General features: G+C 39.8%; 1 protein-coding gene across 3 annotated transcripts in view; it reads right to left on the reverse strand.

Moving 5' to 3' along the window:
- Nucleotides 1-24,398, reverse strand: part of POLR3B (RNA polymerase III subunit B) — a 126,778-nt gene that overhangs the window by 40,567 nt on the left and 61,813 nt on the right. For 2 of the 3 annotated variants that reach the window (XM_005300791.5, XM_042843615.2), the window contains exons 17-23: nucleotides 23,591-23,665; nucleotides 22,682-22,780; nucleotides 14,717-14,844; nucleotides 7,274-7,483; nucleotides 5,389-5,547; nucleotides 3,535-3,652; nucleotides 190-332 (exon numbers count right to left, since the gene is read on the reverse strand). In XM_005300791.5, coding sequence (XP_005300848.1) covers nucleotides 190-332; nucleotides 3,535-3,652; nucleotides 5,389-5,547; nucleotides 7,274-7,483; nucleotides 14,717-14,844; nucleotides 22,682-22,780; nucleotides 23,591-23,665 — 932 coding nt within the window. The remainder of the gene's footprint in view (nucleotides 1-189; nucleotides 333-3,534; nucleotides 3,653-5,388; nucleotides 5,548-7,273; nucleotides 7,484-14,716; nucleotides 14,845-22,681; nucleotides 22,781-23,590; nucleotides 23,666-24,398) is intronic. The other variant, XM_065581755.1, reaches the window with a different exon arrangement.

Consider the following 24,398-nt stretch of genomic DNA (forward strand, 5'->3'; position numbering starts at 1 on the left):
TGGATTTTTCACACCCCTGAGCGACACAGTTATACCAAGGTAAGTTTGTAGTGTAGACCTGATATAAGTCCGTCTCAGTCCATAAAAATTCAAACCACACTTTATTACATACTCATATCATTTGAAGAGAAGATATAAAAGCTTCCATTACATCTAATTACCATTATACATTTTAATAAAAAGACTTACCTTTTTGTCCATGACGACTGCTAAATTTATCTCCAATTTCTGGACGTCTAGTTTGTCTCAACAACATTTTGATCAAAAAAGCATCCTCTGCATTTGAAGAGATCATTACTTTCTCAATATATGAATCAGTTGCACCTTTGTATCTAATAGAGAGACAAAAACACCTAGGCTGACCAGATAGAAAGTATGAAAAATCAGGACAGGGGGTGGGGGGATAATAGGCACCAATATAAGGAAAAGCCCCAAATAGCGGGACTGTCCCTATAAAATTGGGACATATGGTCACCCTAAAAACACCATTTAAATTTATATGCACATAGAACCAAGTGGAAGTTATGAAGAGAAATTTATAGGTCAGCAGGTTTCTGACTGTAAATGTAAATTTTGTGGGTGGTATGTATATGGAAGACCACTGAAGCAAAATTGTAATATAGAATTCAAAAGATGGATGTATTCCCGGAGAACAGAGGGATTAAAAACTCATAGCAAAAGAGCAAGAAGGTGGGATTAAGGTCAAATACAAGACAGCGGGCATAGTCTGATGGCCTCTTCTGATAAAGTCTCTTTATATATTGTACATTGCTGGATTTTCCATAAGAATCAACAACTGCCCAAACCAAATTACAGGTTTATATTTGCAATAAGGAAGTCAGGGAATAAATTGAGAGCAGAGAACAAAAATTAAGTCACCAATATCCCTCACTCAAATGTCAACTATTTCTAGTTGTGTTTGTTAAATAAATAATGAAAAAACAATAGACTATTTCCATTTTGCCCCGCACTATGCATAAGGAGAGTTGTATCAAATAACAGGTGCCAGTCGCAATGGATACTAGTACATGGGCAGAAATACTACGTGATATATACTCCTGAGGGCATTCTAAACCAAAAATTAAAAATTGTGTAAAAAAAATTAAAATTATGCACACAATATTTTAAAGTAATGCAAAATTCTGCAAGTTTTATTTGTCAATAAATAAATGCAGAGGCTCCAGCATGCAGTGGGGAGCACAGGCCACTGGCTGCATGAAGGTGGGAGATCACCCTGCAACCCCACCACCCCTGGGACATGGACTCAGCGGTGAGGCTGTACCTGACCCTGACACAGCACAAGACTGGGCCTGCCCCAGAAACATCTTGGGGCCTGCCCCTCTGCACCAGGTGTGGGGCAGGCATGCTCAGCCAGGCAGGATCCAAGTCTGAAGGGGCTCAGTGTAGGGGGGATCCAGGTGTGGGGTGAGAGGGCTGTGTGTGGGACAATCTGAGTGCAGGCAGCTCAGTGGGGGATCTAGGTGTGGGGGGATCTGGATGCACAGAGGCCCGTGGGGGAGAGGGGGTGTTCCAGGTGCAGTGGGAACGGGACTCTGCAGGGGTTTCCAGGTGAAGGTGGTTGGGGCTCAGCGAAAGGGTCCGGATATGGGGGTCTCAGCAGGGGAGTGGGACTTGGTGGGGATCTGGGTGCAGCTAGATAGGGGTCAGTGGCATGGGGTCTGGATGTAGAGGCTCAGGGTGGTGCAGGGAAGGGAGGGTCATCAGGTTGGGGGTTTGAGTGCAGGAAGCTTAATGGGGGGTGGTCTGGGTGCAGGGATGGGGGTCCAGAGGCAGGGGTCTGGGTGCAGGGGGACTCCAGATGCAGGGGTTGAGGTTCAGCAGGGTGGGGTTCAGGTATAGAGGGCTAGGGGGGTACTGGGTATACAGGGTGAGGCTTGGCAGGGGTGTCTGGGTAGGGGGGGTCCAGATGCACAGGGGTTGGGTGGCTGGGAGAGCAACTCCCGGTACAGTGATCCCTCCCCCCACAACTGGGGAGTGATGGGTGAAGGAAGCAGGGGAGGATGCTGAGCTTCCTGCAGCTGGGGGAGGTTTCTGGGGGTGGGTCTGACACAGTCCCAGCCACTCCTTGCAGGGGAAGAGGAAATCCCATCCTCCCCTACCTCCAGCCCAGCCGGGACTAGCAGCTGATCCCGGCTCAGGGTAGGAGCCACTGGCTGGGGTGTCCCCAGCCCCATGGTGATTTACCTCTCCACCGGCTGCTCTGGGCGCATGAAATGATGTACCTATGCAGCTAGGGAGTGGTGCATAACTGCTCTTGCAGCTTCCCTTTGCTTCCCTGTCAGAAAGTCATTTTTCTGCAGGGAAGCAAATAAATCTGCAGGGGATGTGAATTCTGTGCATGCACAGTGACACAGAATTCCCCCAGGAGTAGATATATTAGTAAAATATGAGAGGTAGGGCATTATAATTGAAATGAATCAAGGAACAAACTGTTTTTGAGTTTGGCTTATTCTTTTTTAAATGAAGAAACAAGAGTGAGGGTCCTTTGCATATACTAACTGGGAAGCTGCTCCAGACATAAGGGGCAGTGGGGAAGAAAGAATCAAGGATAGAGAGAGAACGGCAGGGAGTGTAGAAGATGATGAATCAAAGATTTACTAGGACATGAACTATCGATTGCTTTGATGGTGCAACTTAAAGTTTACGTGGAAGGAGAATGCAGAGAGATTTGAGAAAAGTAGTTTGACATGGTAGAGCAGAGAGAAAAGGAGAATTGCTTTGGTGAAATACCAAATACCATCTGAATCATATAAGCTAACCTAAAAGGTCAACAGGACCTCTCAGCCATCTTGGGATTGAGGGTCTCCTCTTATGGTACACAGACATGCTAGCGTGCCTGTTTGCCTGTAGACTATAGGTTTTCAGACCTTTCTATGGGGAAACTGGCTGTCCTTCCCCATTCACTCACCTCCTGGGGGAGGACGACTAATTAGAGCTGCTACACAGGCTGACAGACAGCTCATTCTATCAGTCTGTGTAGCAGGCAGAGCACTGTCCCACACCGCCAACCTGGGTAAACAGAGGGTTGAACACTAGTAAAGCACTCACTCCTTTGCTCTCTGAAGTGGCTGGGGAGCAGCTGCTTCCTGCTCACTGTGCGGCTACCCATGTGAGCCCTGCCCTTGCACATACCTCTAACCTCTCACACCAGTGTCCTCATATTCCTCTGTCACCCCCATGTCCCCAACCTGTGACTCTGCCCACCCCCGAACACTGAACCTTGGGGGCCCAGCTCCTCCTCTTAGGGTGTCATCTGGGAGAGGCCCTGATGACCAACCCACCTTCTGTCAAAATCAATAGGGGTTAAGTGTCTAGGCGCTTTTGAAAAATCCCACGAGGTGCCTATCTGCATCTTTAGGCACCTAAAAATCTGTGAAAAGTCTGGCCCATGGTACTGAATCTAACTTCTAAGGAAATTTTATGCCTTTTACTTTTCCAGTGCTGAGCATCTGCTACCTGTCCTTCCTTTCCTCATTTGTAGATTTTAAAGTATGAGATTGTAGTGTGACATACGTTACTGGTACATCTTTATACTGTGGCTGTTGAGGAACATTACTTCCTTCCAGAGGAGTCTGGGTCACAGTTGGCATTGACTTGTTCACAAGCACTTGTTTGTTTTCTACCTTTTCACCTAACAATAGAAAATAAATAAACAAATAAATAATAAATAAAACAAAAAACCCCCACAAGCATCATGCTAGTATTTTTGACCTTCTACATATATTCAGAAATACATTTTATAACATTTAAAATGACAAGTACACTGGGGAAGGATGAATTGAGCAAAGTGTACAGGAAATGAGGTCTGTTATATTTGTAATGCATTGGCGTAAGAGACATATCCTAATAGAGGAATCAAACTAGGACCTACCAAAAAAGGAACTCAAGTTGATTTTAAGTTGATAACCACTTAACATGTCAGGGTATTAGGGACACAAGAAAATATCTAAGATGATCTGGTTGGAATCCTCCAGTAAAACACTGCTCTACACCTGTATTTCTTTTTTATATTAGCAGGAGTAAAACTGATATGTTTTGGTAGCTGATATCCGTACTTTGGACACTTGCATAATTCTCTAAAGAAAATTACATATGACGACACCACTGTTACCTTCTCCCCGCCCCCTCTGCCTTTACCTGCTTCTTCCTGTTCCTTCCACTCTTTCACTCACTTCATTTAAAAAAGAACAACCAAGTTTGCAGCATGCCCATTGGCAGGCATCAATGTTTTAGCCCTCATCTGCACTGAAGCTCAATTAATGTTTGTTGACTGTTCAGGCTAAATTAGTTTAAACTGGATTTGGCTAGCCATTATAGACAAGGCTTTACATTTGGAGCCAGCTACAATCCTCTCTATCCCAATACTTTTAAGTTACCAGGGAAAGCAGGAACATTTTGAGAGCTTAAAAATATTCCAATGCCCTTAAAAAGAATAACTGGTTCATTTTTAGAATAAAATTTCCTTCAGGGCTTCAGTGCTGAAATTAAATGTAGTGGCCTTTATAGTTGTTCTACCATTGGATCCCAACAGACTTTTAGGCTACTTCCTAACTAAAAGACCCCCCAATATTGGCTGGACCAGTCTTATATAGGTATACGTATCTGCATTGTTAATTATAAGGGTATATTTAACCTTTTCCCACTCTGTCCTGCCAAAACATACTTTTAGAGAGTTAAAAGGAGTCTCTTTTCTCTCCCCAAGTATCCTTATTAATCGTTTGCAAATGTTGGTAGCTGTAGAGATGATACACGCAAAAATCATAAGGGATGCGTTTTAAATATATAGATCTGATGACAGAAGAGAGACTTAAATAGTAAAAGTTCAATAACATTCCAGATGAGAAGACTAGGAAAATTAAGAGGAAGAAAACAAGTAGTGAGAGATAATTGTTTTAACAATATAGTTTCATCATTTGCTAAGGTGTCAAAATACAGACATTTTTATTTAAAATTTAGAGCTTCATTTTCATCCTGCATATTAAAAAAAAAATACAGTCACAGATACCAGCTTATTTTCTTAACTATAACCATTTCTGCTTTCTAATGTCCACTAAGAAGACATAGTACTCTAAGAAATATGAAATAATAAAAGCTCAGTGGTTTGAGCATTGGCCTGCTAAACCCAGGGTTATGAGTTCAATCCTTGAGGGGGCCACTTGGGGATCTGGGGCAAAATCAGTACTTGGTCCTGCTAGTGAAGGCAGGGGGCTGGACTCAATGATCTTTCAAGGTCCCTTCCAGTTCTAGGAGATAGGATATCTCCATTAATTTAATTTAATTTAAAAAAGCAATTTATAAAAAAATGAATGCTAATTTCTCTTACCAAAGACAATTCAAATATCATTATTGGTAGAACGTTTTATATACCTGGAGAGCAAATACCATCAGCATCTAAAATTTCATGACGCCAAATTGGTTTACGTGTAGCTGCATCCAACATTGGACCCATCACTTTGTCGAATGTCTGATTTGTGTATCGCTTCAGTGTACACTTGGCATTCTTATACACAAGACACCTTCCAAATCCTAAAATAGAACCTCTTTCAAATTAATAATGTACAGAAATTATTTTATAATCAAGCAGTTCTCAAAAGAAAATTAAAAATGGTTAATTTAGCTAAAAATACAGGAAACAAATGCATAATAGCTAAAACCCCAAAAAGGATTATTTTTAGAACACTTTCAGTATGTACAGCGTTGTACAGAAGTCTTTGGCCTCAAGAAGCTGACAATTTAAAATCGGATCACACGCTATATTTTCAGATATATCAAAGGCATTTGACGATGATAGCCCAATTTTAAAGCTGTGCAGATTTAAAAGGAGAAGTTTGGCACATCTTTTCCTTTTCGTGGTTCTGATAGCTAAAGATTTTACTGAAAACTTTCAGTGGTAGCTGTTTGCTCAACAGTAAAGTGCCTATTTAGTGTTGTTTCATGTACTCCCCATGTTCTTTTTAAGTAAAAACAAACAAACAAACAAACAAGGAAGTTTGAATTATACATGTCTCCACAAAAATGTTTTTAGATGAAAAACTGTGTGCTCTTTAGAAAACTTTTCCCAGGAGCAATAGCTGGCTTACAAATCTTGCCCGTCATTCCCATATTCAGAAATCTAGTCAGCTAGGAGCAATGCCTTCTAGTAAACTTATATTTTATCTGAAGGATAGCTGTAGCCATTTACAGTACGTCTATATCATTAGATTATGTCAAGTAATTCCTGACAAGCATCACATGGTCTTTAGATTTCCCTGTAAATGTTACCAGTCTACCAGAAAGGAAAACATTCAGTTTTAAATCATGCCTGTTGTTGTTTCAGAAAGAAAGGCATAAATTAAGTGCGGCAGACATTAATGCCAAAGATACATGTCTAGGAATACTATTATTGCTGCCTAGCAACAAGCAGGAGGCGTGTTAAGGAAGGGGTAAAAAGGGAGACAGAATCAACTAATGGAAGAGTCTGGTTTTGGCCACCCGATACTAAAACTAACTCAATCAAAGTGAGAATTATTGTTGATTCTAAACAGTGCTGAAGAATATGTGCAAAACGAGTGACGTTTAAAAGCAGGCAGCAGTACAAATTTTACTTACACACTAATTGAAAGGTAACTATGTTTTTCCACTTAAAACAGACCGAACTATGTAGATTTTAAAGAGGACGTAGATATTTGTTTTTCTCCATTTTGTTTGCTGGCATTATTTTCCTCTAGCATTAAGTTCATAATGACATAAAACTACACATGCTCTCTTTTTTCTGCTGAATACATTCAAAAGTCTAATTTCATCTACTGCTTTCAATACTGGGGAAAATAATGAGACTTTTTTCTCTCTGTTAGGCTCAAACAAAGGCCCAGGTCACCATCTAAAAAGCAAGCCCCACACCAACAGATTATCTAACACATTAAACTTTATGCAAGACAAATATTTTTGAAAAAGGATAGCTTATCCTTTGTTATTCAAGGTCAAAAGTCAGTCATTTGTTTTCATCATACCTATACTCATAGTGAACAAGCATTTTGTGTAATTTCACCATAAATGCACCATGTTCAAGCACATATATATGTACACACAGACATCCCCCCCACTATATTTATAGAAAAAAAAAGCATTTTACAAAGTTGATTTCCTAATTTTAAAAGTTTTAATCTTCATAATTTAGGCAATATTAATTCAATAAGCATGCAATGCTATAAAAACATAGGTTATTGTGCTTGCTTTACACACGTGACAAAGAATAGGCCCAGTTGCTTCTTACCTCTGTCCAAGGAAGCCTTGTTTAAGACAAGAGCATCTTCAATATCATAACCACTGTAGCTCATCACAGCAACTGTGGCATTCTGTCCAGCTGGCAGTTTCTCAAACTCTATCAGTTCAATGGTTTTTGTTTTAACCATTGGCCTTTGTGGATATGCTAACAGATACATAAGAGTATCGATTCTGTTCCGTTGATTGTATCCAATGGTACCTGTATTTAAAAACAAAAGCAATACCATGAAAACTTCTATTTTACTACTTGAAATATTTTAGATGTTTACCAACATGTAAAATAACCAATTTCACAAATGAAGGTAACATATCTGGTAATGCAAGGTCTTCAGAAGAAACAGGAAAAAACCCCAGAAACCTTACAATTCATATTAGAGATTGTGCTGAAATAACTTCACATTTAAAAAAAGAATTAAAATGGCTTTAAGATCCTCAAGAAAATCCTGATAAATTAAAAACAAACAAAAAATCAAAGCAAACAAAACAAAACAAAACAAAAGCCCCTAAACTAAACCCCAAGGTAAGGGACTGTTTTACTCTGAACTAGAGCAGGTTGGTAAACTTCTAGCCCTGAATAAGTTAACAAAAGCCAAGTTCATTTTCACGGTTTTCTGTTAATTCTTAATAATTGCAGTTGTTGAGAGAGGCTGTGGGCTTGATCCACAGCCCATCAAAATAAATGGAAAGACTCCCATTGACTTTGAAGGGGCTTTGGATCAGCATCTGGGCACTGCACATCATATTTACTTCCTTTTCTGGGTAATAATTAGTTCAACGGTCTGTGTTAGAATGTCAGAAAGCGTGAATAAAGCATGCAGTTAGCAGCAGCCAGGACAGATTTACTTTCTGAAGTTATCAGAGGAGTCACTGCTGGTAGGACTACAGTAGAAGTTCACCCTCCATCTATTTGTCTTTTTACATGAAATTACTTTTAAATTTACGGTTCAGAATTCAACACTTTGTATAGACCTCCCAGCTTGATACTGAGATTCTGGCCATTTCCCACCAGACTGCCAAAGTGTCTTCTGAAATCTGTGAAGAAAAAATAATTAATACCCAGCGGGGGAACGTAAACTGTTGTGTAGCAGAACAATAGTGAAAGCACTCATATGTTACTACTGTTTGCTGGGCGAGGCCCTGTGCTGTGTCTCCAGGTCATTTATAAATTATGATCTTAAAGAACTAACTACAAAGTATGTTTAAAAACATTTAGCAGTTATGCCCCGGGGGCTAGGTTTTCAAAACATTTGCATTGCCTGCAGTTATTTCAAGGGGACTGGTTGCTACAGTTGGAAGAAATGCAACACAAAGATTTTGGGCTGCCAAACATTACACCAAAACACTATTATTAGGGTTATGACAAAAACATGCTTTATATACGAATACTTGCACTTTCTAAGTATCTGTATTTGAGAAACATACTAAACCCCCCTCGAAAAACCACACCAATAAAACAAGTATCTAAAACGGCAACTGTCATAGTCAACTCCCAAGGTTTGCCCTCCCCTCGATGCTATACTGACTGTCACAAAACACTTCCAACACAGTCCCCTTCCCAAGGCAGAGGGAGGGACACAGAAATACTATAGCAGAAGATGGCAGCCCTCTTTGCTGGGTCCCACAAACTCTCCTGATTTCTTGCTCTTTCCTGGAGTCTGCAAAGTGGCTGTGAAGCTCTGGAGTGTCAATACTGAATAGCGTCCCAGAGTGCAAGTGGGGCCTTGGCACAGGTGATAAATGGCTTCATTGGCATCTTACTGGTGACCAATTTACTTTCTTCTTGGGGAGAAGAGTGATTCACCATTTGTTGGGGGAGTTTGGCAGAGGCTGTTCCTCCCTCCCTCAGTTTGCAATGGGAGGGGAAGGGAAGAACTGGATACTTCAGCATCACTTGCATCTTGGGTAAAGAATCAGGCCTGTCAGTTACCACCAGGGAATGATCCATACTCTGAAGTTCCTACCCACTGAGACAACTTTTCAGACAACTCCATCTTACTTCCCTACACTTTGAAAAAGCTCCTATCTCTGTAAGTTTTGGGTGGGGTTTAAACAAACAGAGGAGGCTAGTGGTTTGGCAGCCAGGGGAGGGAAGGCAGGGGACTGTCTGCACAGTCCTACTGCAGAGCATGGGGATAATTTCCCCCAATGAAAGAAACTCAAAACTTTTCATGTTAATTTCCACCTCTGTCTGAATAATCTTTTTTTTCTAGGCCAAGCTGAATCTGTGGAGCTTATTACTCAAACAAATTAAGTTTTCAGGTGATCCTAAATGCAGTTCCTGATTCTTCAGTGGAAGTTGTTCCTGAATGAGAAATACACTTTTATCGTGGCTGTGAAACACATACAGATTGTTCCTCACCTCTACCTCCTAAGGGTTTTATGCTCTCTTGTTATGTTATATTATAAGTTATAGGCTATATCTGCTATGTTCCAGTGGCAAACCAGGGAAACCAAGAAAGAGGCCAAGGTTTATGGTGTTCAACCACAGCCCAACCACATACCTGCAATCTTAGTAATGTTCAGAGAGAAAATGCCTTGTTTTCTAAAGTTGTGAGTGACACCTTCACAAAACTTGGGAAATTCTAGTGGAAATTTACTGGGCATGAATATTATGGCTCTCTTTTGGAATGGATATTCCTTATCTTTAAAGTTGGTATTTCATCACACCAGAAGGTAATTTTAACTCGATTTGTTTTTTTTTGCTTACATCACATTTGATCAGGCATGAATGACAAATGAAATGGCAAAATTTTTGAACACCAATACGTGCGGTTAGCTTTCCCAGCCATGGATGCAATAGTACTCACAATAAAAATAAAGAAACAGGAAAAAAGCAACTAGGGGTGAGATGCCCCAGTAGGAATGTAATTGATTAGAGCACGACTCACTCAAGCATAAAAGTGAAATGTAAGCGTGCAATATATCAGCAGTAACCACCCTTAAAGGGTGCATCCTATACAAAAGGTAGCTCTCATTGAACTAGTGCAAATATATATAGATATATAGATATAGTACTGTAGCTGCAATAGCATGGGGAGTGACAGCATAGCTTACCTGTGCTGCATACAAACCCACCCGAACCCTATGGATATGTACTCACTGCTGCTGTCTGTGCTACTGTGGCTACACTACTATTTATTCTTGTGCTCTCTCTCACTGAGCTAGTGCAATCATGTGTATTCGAGCTGGGAATTACACCCCTGGCTCACAGTGCAGACAGTCCCCTGCCTTCCCTCCCCTGGCTGCCAAACCACTAGCCTCCTCTGTTTGTTTAAACCCCACCCAAAACTTACAGAGATAGGAGCTTTTTTTCCTCCCTGAGGTCTGCTATGTTGCAACAAGACCTCCATGCGGGTATTGGAAAGAAGGGAGCCACTAACATTTATGTCTACTTTCTAAACGAACAGAGCTTTTGTTTGCTTCTCTCAAAAAGCCAAGCAAAGTAAAGCACAATGAACTTCAACAAATGTACAAAAAATAAACTATGTTTAAATATGAACCAAAGGGAGCATTTGTGTGGGTACCAAAAAAAGGGATTGCTGGTACTAATGTATTTCCATTTACTTCACAGCAAACTTTCCACTCCTTCCTTTCTGCAGGGGCATGGAGCTGATAGAACAGATAGAACACCTTTATGTAAAGGCTGCACTGAATCCTCGGGGGACAAGAGGACTGAGCTCATTGGGAATTTTACATGCTAGGTGTTCCCTGGCTGGGATAATTAGTATTTGAAAGATCCCTTTTGGAGGAATGGGGGGAGAACCACAATCTGTTAGAGATCATGGGTAAATTGGGACAGAGCATGAAAGCCTGGCTCAATTTAGGCACTACTGTGCCTCCATCCATAGAGCGAAGAGCTGGTAAAAGAGAACGCACAGTATGTAGCACAAATGCTGTCCCTCGATGGCTGGTGGCAGAACCCAAGAATAGGTTGTACAGACCAGTAATAACCCACATTGGTTTTGCTTTTGTTTGTTTGTATTCTTCCCCCTTTGTCCCCCACCAATAAACTGTCTGTACAAAATGTTGAGACACATTACTTCTCAATACATTGAGAAATACACCTCTACCCCGATATAACATGAATTCGGATATAACTCGGTAAAGCAGTGCTCCGGGGAGGTGGGGCTGCGCACATCGGTGGATCAAAGCAAGTTCGATATAACGCGGTTTCACCTATAACGCGGTAAGATTTTTTGGCTCCCGAGGACAGCATTATATCGAGGTAGAGGTGTAGATCACAGATGTTATCTTTAAAAACAAACAAACAAACAAACAAACACTATTCCCAGAATTGCAATCTCCTTCCTCAGCCCATTTGTGAGAATTGGTACTAAATTTGCCCTGTAATATACCAGTCATCAGGGACCTCTACAGTTCTCTAGGAGCAACTGACAATATGCAGATGGCAACGGTTCTTAGTACTAGAAAAATTATCTGCAGACGTCTGAGTTGAAGTCATCTTTGTCCACTTTTTTTTATTATAGCCTTCATAGGGCAGAAGGCAATAACCAGGGCTGTAAAATTGTTTCCATTACAACCACGTATATTCTGACATTTGGACTGATAAAACATTACGTATCTTCAATGTGAGTAATAGTAGAATTATTAATATGCACATCTTGCTTTCCATATCCATATACTCACAGAGAGAGACACTAATTATATATATATATAAAATGCAGTTGAATTAGTAGTAGAAAAACCTTGAGTGTTGCATTTCTGACTAAGTTCTGTGTTTGTACAGCACCTAGCAAAACAGGGTCCTGGTCCATGACTGGGACTGCTGGGTGCTACTGCACAATAAATAAATAAATAAATCAATAAATAATAGGTCTTATTCATCTCTATTTTCAGAGTCTTTGATCCTTTATTGCATTATGCTAGCCACATATGGAACATTAATAATGCAGGATATTGAATTATAATCTTAAATAACACACCATTGTCTTAAATTTGAAATTATTTCTGTACTGCAATGTGCACATGCAATCAGCAGATCTTGCAATCATAACTGTACTTGTAAACTAAGTACAGGTAACACCCCCATCCCTGCATTATGCTACATGCATCACACTGTACATTCTCTGGACAAAGTGTGTTCCCACCACTTGAGTGAAGTCCGTCTTACCTACTATTGAGTGCACCGGCACATTAACAAGAACACTCATTCTGTCCATGAAATATATTTTTCAGTATAGTACATTTAATAAGCACTATCCTGTAGAAATGTTGACTTTGAGATTTTAATAATCTACACATTGCCAGTTATATTGCATTATTAATTTAATTCCTAAATTGAGAGATCTGGTCAATTTATCCCTGCTTCTCATCCCTTCTCACCCATGACATTACTATGTTTCTGACTGAAGACTTCCTTCAAAGCCTGTCAATACAGCTTCCTCAAATCAGTAGAGCATCAGTGCTGAGCAATCCAAGTCCCACCTTCCCTCTAGGGAGGCAGCATGCTCTCTCAACACTCCCAGTTCTTGACACCACAAGGAGTGAGTGGACATTGGTCCTTCCAGAGGGCTATGCAAAGCCAGTAGGGGAGAGAGAACTTTTTAAAGCGCAAAACAAGCAACAGAAGTTTGAAGTACTTGTCAGCATTTGTGTAAATACAAAAATATATGCAAACAAATGAAATAAATTACATGAATATCCTGTAGGTTTCATTTTACACAGCTAATCTACAAGCATATGTAACAATCTCCTACAGCTAGGTATCACCTCCACTTAAACAAAAAAAACCCCAAGTATACACAAGCTTTTCATAAAGACTCAGGGTGTTTGCCGATATTTCAGTGTACAAAGTAACATACAGCCAAGTCATGTGCCAACTTTTAAAATGTACTTTTATCTCACTGCTTATTCTTTGGAGTCAGGTGTTTTGTAATAACAAACCGAAACAAAGGCTTTTTTTATTGCTAAAGATATTCAATGGCTTTTGTGTTCCTAGCGTCAGCAGTAACGTCAGAGGATTGTATCCAAGGAGCTAAATGTGCAAGACCTAGGGTCAAAGCAGCTGAATACACCAACCTCAGAAAACACAGACAATGAATTGCAAATGACACTCAAAACAAAACGAGAAAAAAAACCTTCACACAGAAAACTACAAAAGAACTCCACAGATACTGAATTGGCTTTCTGTACACACTGATCCTGCTTAACTGTGTGTGGTAACTAACCAAACGTTCTGAGACTAATAGTCATAAAATAGAGAGTCTTGGGGGGAAAAAAAACTTGTAAAGGAAAAAAATTGCCTCTACTTTTTCTTTTTTAAGGTGGTAATGCAGCTCTTGCTATTTTAATTTATAAGTATTTTGACACAATAAAGTTGACCATTAGGTACAAAGCAGCTATTCTTCCATTAATTCTCACAGAATATTTTCACAAAAGGTGTACTGTTTCAATTTAGGAGTCACATCACAAAACAAATGATTTTGTAAACCGAACATAAGAGATCATTTTTTCATGACACATCGGGTTCTTTTACTGTAATCTCAACTTGTCACAAACACAAGACATAAAACTGACACGTACAGCTGAAGTCTGAACAGGGCAGACTGAACTGATGTCCTGCCGTTCAGGTTTTCAATGGGACTTGCTGTGGCTTGACAAAATAGCACATTAGTTAGGCGCGCAAGTTAATAAGAAAATGTTAATGATGGTTTAGCTGCTTATCAAATGGCAAAACTAGAACTACCTAACATAAGATGGCAGTTAAAAGAAACCATACCAACGATTATTAATTTAAAATTAATTAAAAACCCAGGCTTAGAAAATTAACTTCATTTCTTGTTTCATTGAGATGACCCCATAGCCGCCTCTCCCAAAATAAAGCCAAAATATAAAATACTGTGAAGTGAGAGGTCACTGAGGAAGTACTCTCCCTTACTAGAAAAGACAAATTCTTAGTGCCATGGTACTGAGTCTTAATGAATATATATTAAAAAACGACAGTACTCTAACTATTCAGAGAAAAATCACTTCTCCGTGCTTTCACTCTCTTTGTGCAAACACTTTTTTTCTCTTTTTTGTTTGGAAACCCACAGCACACTGCAGTATAAAAAGAAAGAAAAAACACTCACTGCCAATCTTCCAGCTATGCTGAAAACTTGAAAGTAATGACTGTTACAAAAATAGGAACAATAGTGCTATGGTTTTTTCAAATTTTCTTTTGAAGTATGAAAATCCCAGAAAATTGGACTCCATTTTACTAAGCTATTTCTTAAATAACAAACAAACAAAAACAAATGAAAATTGGAACAAAGTCAATTTCTCCTGGCATATATGCCATTGCTCATAAGAAATGTTCTCATTTCCTCAGAAACATTTTAAAATGATCTAGTAGACAAGCATATTTGTAGTATTTTAGGCTGTGTGATGTTTAAAATTACAACATTCCAATTTTGAAGCAGAAAAACCTTACCCATTGCTTGCTTCCCCATAGCACACTGATAAGTGTTTCTTGGGGACTGGTTATGGTGAGGATATGGAATAAGCCCAGCACAGACGCCAAGAAGTGTGAAAGGTTCAATCTCCAAGTGTGTTGTATCTCTTAAAAAGAAAACACACATTCTGGTTATAATACACCTGTAGACAGCAGAATGGCACGATTTTACTGAATTCATTTTAGTAAAGTCTGATAAATTATTTCAATTTAATTTGTTACCATTCAGAAAAATTTAAGTGAGTAAAACCTAAAAGCCTCAATGACAAATTCCAATATATTTTTATTCTAAGTTTTAATTTGGGCTTTCATTGGGTCCAAACACAGAGAGGTAGAAAGGACAGGAAGGGTACAAATTTACATGGGCAAATAGAAGAAAAAAAAAAGTAAGAGTAAACACACTGACCATAGTATCCAAGATATAAATAGATGTTATTTTATATACCAGTGGTGCTTAATATAAGCTACAAAATAAAAAGGGAGGTCACATAAGAATGTCTGGAAAGAGAGTGTTAGAAAAATATTTCTCTGGAATTTTGTACACTTCTGATTACATGTTCCAACAAGCTAAAAGTCTATCATGAAAGATGGAAATTCAGACTCAATCATTTGCGGGGGTGCGGGGCGAGGGACAAAACAAAAAGGCAATTTTAGTATATTGTAACAGACTTCAGAAAATTAACTGGACAATAAATATTTATGGTATAAGACCATAAGAATGGCCAAATTGGGTCAGACCAATCTTTCATCTATCCCAGAATATGGTCTTCTGACAGTCACCAGTGCCAGATACTGCAGAGGGAATTAACAGAGGGCGGCAATTATTGAGTGATCCATCTCCTATTGTCCAGTCCCAGCTTTTGGCAGTCAAGGTTTAGAGAGAGGACCAAAGCACAGGGTTGTGTCCCTGACCATCTTGGATAATAGTCATTGATGGACGTATCCTCTATGAATTTACCTAATTCTGTCTTCACAACATCCTTTGGTAATGAGTTCCACAGGTTTAATATGCACTGTGTGACTAAGTACTTCATGTTTGTTTTGCACCTGCTGCCTATTAATTTCATTCAGTAACCCCTGGTTCTTGTTATGTTAATGGGAAAATAACACTTCGCTATTCACTTTCTCCACCCATTCATGATTTTATACACCTCTATCATATCTCCCCTTAGTCAACTTTTTTCTAAGATGAACAGTCAGTCTTTTTAATCTCTCCTTATATGGAAGCTGTTCCATACCCCTAATAATTTTTGTTGCCCTTCAGTATACCTTTTCCAATTCTAATACATCTTTTTTGAGGTGGGACAAACAAAATTGCATGCAGCATTCCAGGTGTGGGCATACCATGGATTTATATCATGGCATTATGATATTTTCTGTTTTATTATCTATCCCTTTCCTAGTGGTTCCTAACTTTCTGTTAATTTTTTGAACTGCTGCTGCACATTGAGCAGATGTTGTCAGAACTGTCCACAAGGATTCCAAGATCTCTTTCTTGAGTGCTAACAGCTAATATAGACCCCATCATTTTGTATTTATAGTTGGGATTATTTTTCCCAATGTGCATTATTTTGCAATTATCCACCTTTAATTTCATCTGCCATTCCGTTGCCCAGTCATCCAGTTTTGTGAGAGTTCTTTGTAGCTCTTCGCAGTCTGCTTTGGACTTAACTAACCTGAGTTATTTTGTACTGTCTGCAAATTTTGCCATGTCACTCTTGATCCCTTTTTCCAGATCATTTATGAATATGTTGAACAGCACAGGTCCCAGTACAGATGCATGGGGGACCCTACTATTTACCTCTTTTCATTGTGAAACCCTGACCATTTATTCCTACCCTTTCCCCTCCCCCCCCCAACTTTTAGACAAAAGTCAGTTACTGATCCATGAGAGGACTTTTCCTTTTATCCCATGACTGCTTACTTTGCTTAAGAGCCTTGTGTGTGGGACAATGTCAAAAGCTCTCTGAAAGTCCAAGTATACTATATCCACTAATCAACCTTGTCCACATGCTTGATGACACCCTCAAAAAATTCTAATAGATTTGTAAATGGAAATCAATCTCCAAGCTCACCAAAGTCATATCGACTCTTCCCCAACATATCATGTTCATCTAAGTGTCTGTTCTTTACTATAGTTTCAACCAATTTTCCTGGTACTGAAATTAGGCTTACCAGCCTGTAATTGCCAGGATTGCCTCTGAAACATTTTTTAAAAATCAGCATTACATTAGCTACCTTCCAGTCATCTGGTACAGAGGCTGATTTAAGTAATAGGTTACATAGCAACCTGCCTTGGGAGGTTGTGGAAGCTTCTTACTAAAGGTTTTCAAAAGGTGGCTGGATAGCCATCTGTCTTGGATGGTTTAGACACAACAAATCCTGTATCTTGGCAGAGGGTTAGACTAGATGGCTCTTGCAGTACCTTCTAACCCTATGATTCTAGCACAGTTAGTAGTTCTACAATTCCATATCTGAGTTCCTTCAGAACTCTTGGGTGAATGCCATCTGGTCCTGGTGGTTTATTACTGTTTAATTTATCAGTTTGTTCCAAAACCTTCTCCAACACCTCAATCTGGTACAGTGCCTCAGATTTGTCACTTAAAAAAAAAAAAAAGGCAAAGGCAAAGGCTCAGGTGTGGGAATCTCCCTCAGATCATCTGCAGTGAAGACTGATGCAAAGAATTTATTTAGCTTCTCTGCAACAGTCTTGTCTTCCTTAGCACTCCTTTAGCAACTTGATCGACCAGTGACCCCATGGATTGTTTGACAGGCTTCCTGCTTCTGTTGTACTTAACAATTTTTGCTCGTAGTTTTCGTTTCTTTTGCTAGTTGCTCTTCAAATTCTTTGCTGACTTGCCTAATTATATTCTTACACTTGATTTCCCAGAACTTATGCTCCTTTCCTGTTTTCCACAGTAGGCTCTTACTTCCAGTTTTTAAAGGATCCCTTTTTGCCTCTAACCACCTCTTTTACTCTGCTGTTCAGCCATGGTGCATTTCTTTGGTCCTCATACTGCTGTGTTGTTGTTTTTTTAATTATTTGGTGTATACATTTAGTTTGAACCCCTATTATGGTGTTTTTAAATAGTTTCCATGCAGCTTGCAGGCATTTCACTCTTGTGACTGTTCCTTTTAAATTTCCATTTAACTAGCTTCCTCATTTTTGTGTAGTTACCCTTTTTAAAAGTTAAATGCTACGGTGGTGGGTTTCTTTGGTATTTTCCTCCCTACAAGGATGATAAACTTCATTATTTTATAGTCACTATTACTGAGCAGTTCAGCTGTATTCACCTTTTGGACCAGATCCTATGTGACATTTAGGATTAAATCAAGAATTGCCTCTCCCCTAGTGGGTTCCAGGATTAGCTGCTCCAAGAAGCAGTCAATGGTGTCTAGAAATTTTATCTCTGCACCCTGTCCTGAGGTGACATGTATCCAGTCAATACGGCAATAGTTAAAATCCCCCATGGTTACTGGGCTTTCTGTTTTTGTAGTCGGTCTCATCTCCCAGAGCATTTCACAATCACCGTCCTGGCCAGGTGGTCGGTAGTATATTCTTTCTGCTATACTCTTATTAATCAAGCATTGAATTTCTATCCATAGAGATTCTATGCTACAGTTTGATTTCAGATTTTTATTATATTTGACTGATTTTTTCCCCCCACACATACTGCCACTCCCCCACCAGCATGACCTATTCCGTCATTCTTATATATTGTGTACCCCAGTATTACTGTGTCTCATCATTCCATCAAGTTATTGTGATGTTTATTATACCAATAGCCTCACTTAATACCAGGCACTCAAGTTCACCCATCTTAGTATTTAGACTTCTAGCTTTTTTATACAAGCGCTTATAAAATTTGTCAATTTTCTACCTTCATGTGATATAATTGAATGGGATTCTTTCATTTGACTGTTCCTTTTCAGTTCCTACCTATACTTTACCAGCTTCTACTCTCTTGTCTTTATTAGGATATAGAGCAGGGGTCGGCAACCTACAGCACGCGTGCCAAAGGTGGCACGCGAGCCGATTTTTTATGTCACGCGACGGCGGGCTGAGCTGCTCAGCCCACCGCCGCTCTGGGGTTCCAGCTGCTGCCCCGTTGTCAGCCGGGGTCCCGGCTGCCAGCCCCACTCGGCGCCCCAGGCTGGCAGCGGGCGCTGAGTGGGGCCAGCGGCTGAGACCCTGGCTGGCAGGAGCTGGCAGCCGGAACCCCAGAGTGATGGCAGGCTGAGCCGCTCAGCCCGCTGCCAGCCTGGGGTTCCATTCACTCAGCCGGAACCCCTGTAGCACTGTAGCTAAAAAGAGGTGACTGTGTGACATCAGACAGGAGAAATGGCAATGGGATACCTCAGGTCTCTTGATCGGATACTTTGATTATTCATCACACATTAAATTATATTGGTACAACAAATACAAAGGACATTCTTAGCCATATAAAGAGATTTAGGGATAATTGTAAATAAATTGCATATTAGTTCCCAGTATGATGCTAAAACTGGACAGATTTACTTCATCATTTATATTCAGAAACAACTATTGTATGGCCAGGTGTTATAGCAAAATTACCAGATATATTTAGATCAAGTTTAGATGTGTTCATGGATAATGTAATAATCTTCCATACTTATAACAGGTAATTTGAACTAGATGACCAACTAGGGTCTCTTCCCATTATTATGGGAGAGAGTTATCTGTGATTCCATGCAGATTGCCAGGGATGTTCTAGGGTGCAGTCTATTCAGGTGCCTTGTAGTTAGTCTTTTCAGCTACAGTATGATTTGAAGGCAATTAACTTTGCCATAAGTGGCAATATGTTCCTTTTGTCCTGATCTTTGCTGATGCACTCAGGAAATCAGCCAAAAGCCCCCCCAGAGCAACTTGTTAAAGTGAAAGGGCACAAGCAACAGCAATGCAATTAATTGATGGAATGACTGTTTCATTTGGCAAAGGTGGAAGATACCAGCTCCCCTGAAATCAACGTGAGTCTCTCCACTGACTTCAGTGGAGGTTGGATCAGGCCCTAGGACTTTTGAGGTACATCTACACTGCAATGTATAATTGAAGATGACCATTTATATCATCGTTGCTACCACAGTTATACAATTGCAACAAATCTTATACAAAGTAGGTCATGTAAGGTACAACTTTTCCATTCATAAGTATGATAATCTTGTTTATATGCATGTATCATCTTTGTATCTGACTTTATGAATATTTGCTATGTATTTGTATCTCAAACATGTGTTTTGTTCTTGGTTGACACCCACAAGGTAGTTTTACATCCCGTCTAGCCAGCCCAGTGTTGACGAACCATTCAACTGTGGATGGACCATTCAGGTGGTGACAGGCCATTAAAGGAGGATCAGCTCTTCAATGAGTCTTCCTGCAAATGCCTAAAACAGCAAGGAGGCCAATGGTCACCCCTGTGATTTATCAAAACATGTAAGGGCATGTGATGTGGAAATGTGATCCAGGCCTCCATCTTTGTCAGTAACTTTCCATACACAGGGGCTGTGGGCTTTGTTTGGAACAGTAAATTTCCATGCACATGGCAGAGGATATAAGAGACACCTGAGACATCTCCATTTTGCCTTTTTCCTGCTCCAATTCTCTGGACTGTGGTTTTACAATTAAAAGGAGTATTTTGAACAATGTCCAGAGGATCTCCCAATCTTTTGGAAGTTACTAGAGCAACTTTTGCCAGAGCAACTTTTGCAAACCAAGAGTTTTCCATCATTGCTACAAACCTGATATAAGGACTTTGCAATCACTTGTATGTATATATGATCTATTAACCATTTATAACTATTCTTTTCTTAATAAATCTTTAGTTAGTGTGGATTGGCTGACAGCATGATATTTGGGTAAGATCTGAGATACATATTGACCTGGTGGTAAGTGTCTGACTGATCCTTTGGGATTAGAAGAACCTCACATTGGTGAATTGGGTTTTCAATAACCTCTTTCTATATTAGACCTGATTGTCGGGATGGGAGCCAAGGCCTGAAATGCCTAGCGGGAACTGTGTTTGGTTAACCAGTGTGGTGCTGCAGAAGCTCTTTTGATACTGGTGTGGTAAATCTAATTTAAAAATAAACCACCAGTTATTGGGTACTGTCTGCCCTGTTTCTTGCAGTTTGCCCGGAGCGTGGCAGTCAGTGTGATCCATTCCAGACCCCCCCAGTCACAGTACAGACTCCGGGACATGGTTACTTTGACATAGGTCTGTGCAGTGCCGTGTGGATGCCAGAGCCGAAGGTTCGAGAATGCGTCAGAAAATTCTTAACCTCAGGTTAAAATACAACATAGATGCTCAAGGTTCCCTAACCCGGGTCCACTGACTAGAGTCCCACTAACCCTGGGCTTACATTGCAGTGTAGACATACCCTTCAAGAACTGTAAAAATCATGCAGCGTATATGACAAAGAGATGTTTCAGAGAGGTAACCTGGGATACATTAGACCTGGCTTTTGAGTCAATAGGATATTCTCAGCTCAATAAAAGCCTGAGAAAGTATGAATTAGTAGTCTGAAAAGAAGCTTTGTTTTAATTTTTAGTGCTCTTTTGCCACAAATAGGTAGTCACGGTCTAGAAACTCTAAAGTACAGAAACAAGGTACCTGGCTTTAGATGTGGATGGATTTAAAAAAAAACACCCAAAACCCTCTTAAAAGCTCTCTAAAGACATTCCAGAGTAGACTAGCATAACAGGATGCATAATGGTGTGGTATAAAAGTTTTATCAGGAGCAGTTTGGATGACCTGCATAACTCTCTAATGGTTTGGCCAATTAGGAGTATAAGAGATCATGAAAAACTCACACTGATAAAAATCACATATTCCATGTTTTTGTGGGTTAGAGTTTATAACCTCAATTCCTCACAAAAAAATCAAACACTAAATTCACTTATTTGTGACTATCCCATAGATGATTTAGGATTGGTGTAATCACAAATTGCTTCCTAAGCTTCTATTATCTCCTACTTGTACACTGTTATGAACATAAGCAAGAGCTTGGTGTGGAAACAGCAACTTTACAACGTAGTTAGGGCCCTACCAAATTCATGGTCCATTTTGGTCAATTTCATAGTCATAGAATTTAAAAAATAGTAAATTTCACGATTTCAGCTATTTAAATCTGAAATTTCACAGTGTTGTAATTGTAGGGGTCCTGACCCAAAAAGGAGTTGTGTGTGTGGGGGGGGAAGAGGGGGGGAGTCGCAAGATTATTGTAGAGGGGTTTGTGGTGCTTCTACCCTTACTTCTGCGCTGCTGCTGGTGGTGGCACTGCCTTCAGAGCTGGGCAACTGGAGAGTGGCAGCTGCTGGCTGGGAGCCCAGCTCTGAAGGCAGCGCCACCGCCAGCAGCACAGGAGTAAGGATGGCCTGGTATGGTATTGCCAATCTTACCTATGCAGTGCTGCCTGCAGAGCTGGGCCCTCAGTCAGCGGCTGCCACTCTCTGGCCGCCAGCTCTGAAGGCAGCAGCGCAGAAGTAAGGGTGGCATGGTATGGTATTGTCACCCTTACCTCTGCACTGCTGCTGGCGGGGTGCTGCTTTCAGAGCTGGGTGCCCGGCCAACAGTCGCCACTCTCCAGTCACCGAGCTCTGAAAGCCGCACAAAAGTATGGGTGGCAACATCGCAACCCCTCTAAAATAGCCTTCTGACCCCCATGCAACTCCCTTTTGGGCAGGACCCCCAATTTGAGAAACACTGGTCTCCCCCATGAAATTTGCATAGTATAGGGTAAAAGCACACAAAAGACCAGATTTCACGGGGAGAGACCAGATTTCATGGTCCATGACATGTTTTTCATGGTCATGAGTTTGGTAGGGCCCTAAACATAGTTAATCAACTTACATTTCAGAGAACAGAAAGAAAGGCTATAATATACATATTTTTACTGTACCAGTATTTAGTCTGAATGTACACTTACTTAGTAATTGTATGTTCATACAGTGCAATGTTGCAGTCATTTTCCTCATTCACGTCCAAATATTCAACTAGGCCTTCATGCAAAAAATCTTCAAAATTCCTGTAATTGCCAAAAAAAGGTACACAATGAGAAACATTTTATTCATATGCAAAAATAAAAAGTTATTAAAAGGAACTGACATTTGTAAGGAAAGCAAACTAAACAAGTTGTCCTTATCTGCACTGAGTTACACAGATCTGAGAGAATTCTCTCTAAATATTTGAAGCAGAAAAAAAAAAAACAATCTTACTTACCTGTTTGCTTCAGGGGGATTTTTTTTTTTTTAAATAGCTTTAGTATTTTCATCATATCATAAAGGTAAGTATATTTTGTGGATGGACTAACAAATTTCCATGATGATTTTGCAAGATTGATTAGAAACTGAACTGGGATGCTTATATTATACACCTCTCTCAGACACGTGTGCACACACTCTTTCGAGGGTGATTAGTGATTTTTAATGTCTCAATTTCTGAGAGCCGAAGCGGACACTCCTGATTAAAGGTGCCTGATTTTCAGATGGCGAGTTCTCAGCATTTACCGAAAGACTCTCTAAGGGGTCTCAAATCAGGCACGAGAAGTAAGTAGTTGCTTTTAAAAATGTAGGTTATACATTTATTCTAATAACCACATATCACAATCTCAAATCAATAGCAGAATAAGAGTCATGACTTTTTTGTATTTGATTTAAAAAGCAGAACATATCTGCTATTCTGATTCTTCATTTACATGCGAGAGCAGACTTCTCCCGTAAACATCTAACCAGCATTGCAATACCACAACAGAGCTCTTAATTCAGTCAGGGCATATTGTTATTACATTTACAGCTGGAGAGGAGTGGGGGACAGACAGTCCCATCGAGTGATTTACCTGTATCCCTGAACAAGTTCTTCCATATGCTTGTCTGTAACTGCAGGTTTTTGCTTCTTTACAATTATGTAGGGTCTAAATTGGAAAAAAAGCAATGTTGGAGTGAATATACACAGAGTTAATATAAATATAAATTAAAGTAAGGTAACATCAATGCATACGATAGCTGCTTTGTAAATCCACTTTTGGAAATCAAGTGCAGACATAGAAGTACACATCTTCTTAAACATGGTACTCATTTAAAATAAGTAGAAGTGTAACTAGATTTTTCTCTGCCATTTAGTTGATGTATTTATGCAGATATAATTAGCCAGGCCATTAAACTTGGATTGTTTTAAATCTGAGTTTTATATTACCAGTTCAAGAAATCTATGTATCATATACAACTTCCCCTCAAAGTATAAACAAATGTTACTTTTAAAAGATACATATGACATATTAAAATAAAGTTTAGAACTACATTTTAAGTAGATTCATTTAACCTACAAAATTATTAAGTTGGTTGCTTTGAAATATTTAAATTTTCTCAACAGTACCAGGCTAAAAATAGTTGTAAACTCCTTGAGATGGGGTGTTTACATTTCAGTATTTTGTTCAGTGCTGAGCACAATCAACGCTCAACAAAATATATATTTAAGTTTGAATAGGACACATCTTGCTACTAACCGTTACCTAAAATGATATAAAATATAAAGAGCATTCACTACGTGCTGCAGTAGATTAATCTATAACTTTTAGCAGCACATGAATCTCTGGAAGCTTCACCACCACGAGGAAACACTGACACAAAGAATGGCATGCAAGATCA

Source organism: Chrysemys picta, chromosome 1 (assembly GCF_011386835.1).
Source record: "Chrysemys picta bellii isolate R12L10 chromosome 1, ASM1138683v2, whole genome shotgun sequence".
NCBI lineage: Eukaryota > Metazoa > Chordata > Testudines > Emydidae > Chrysemys > Chrysemys picta.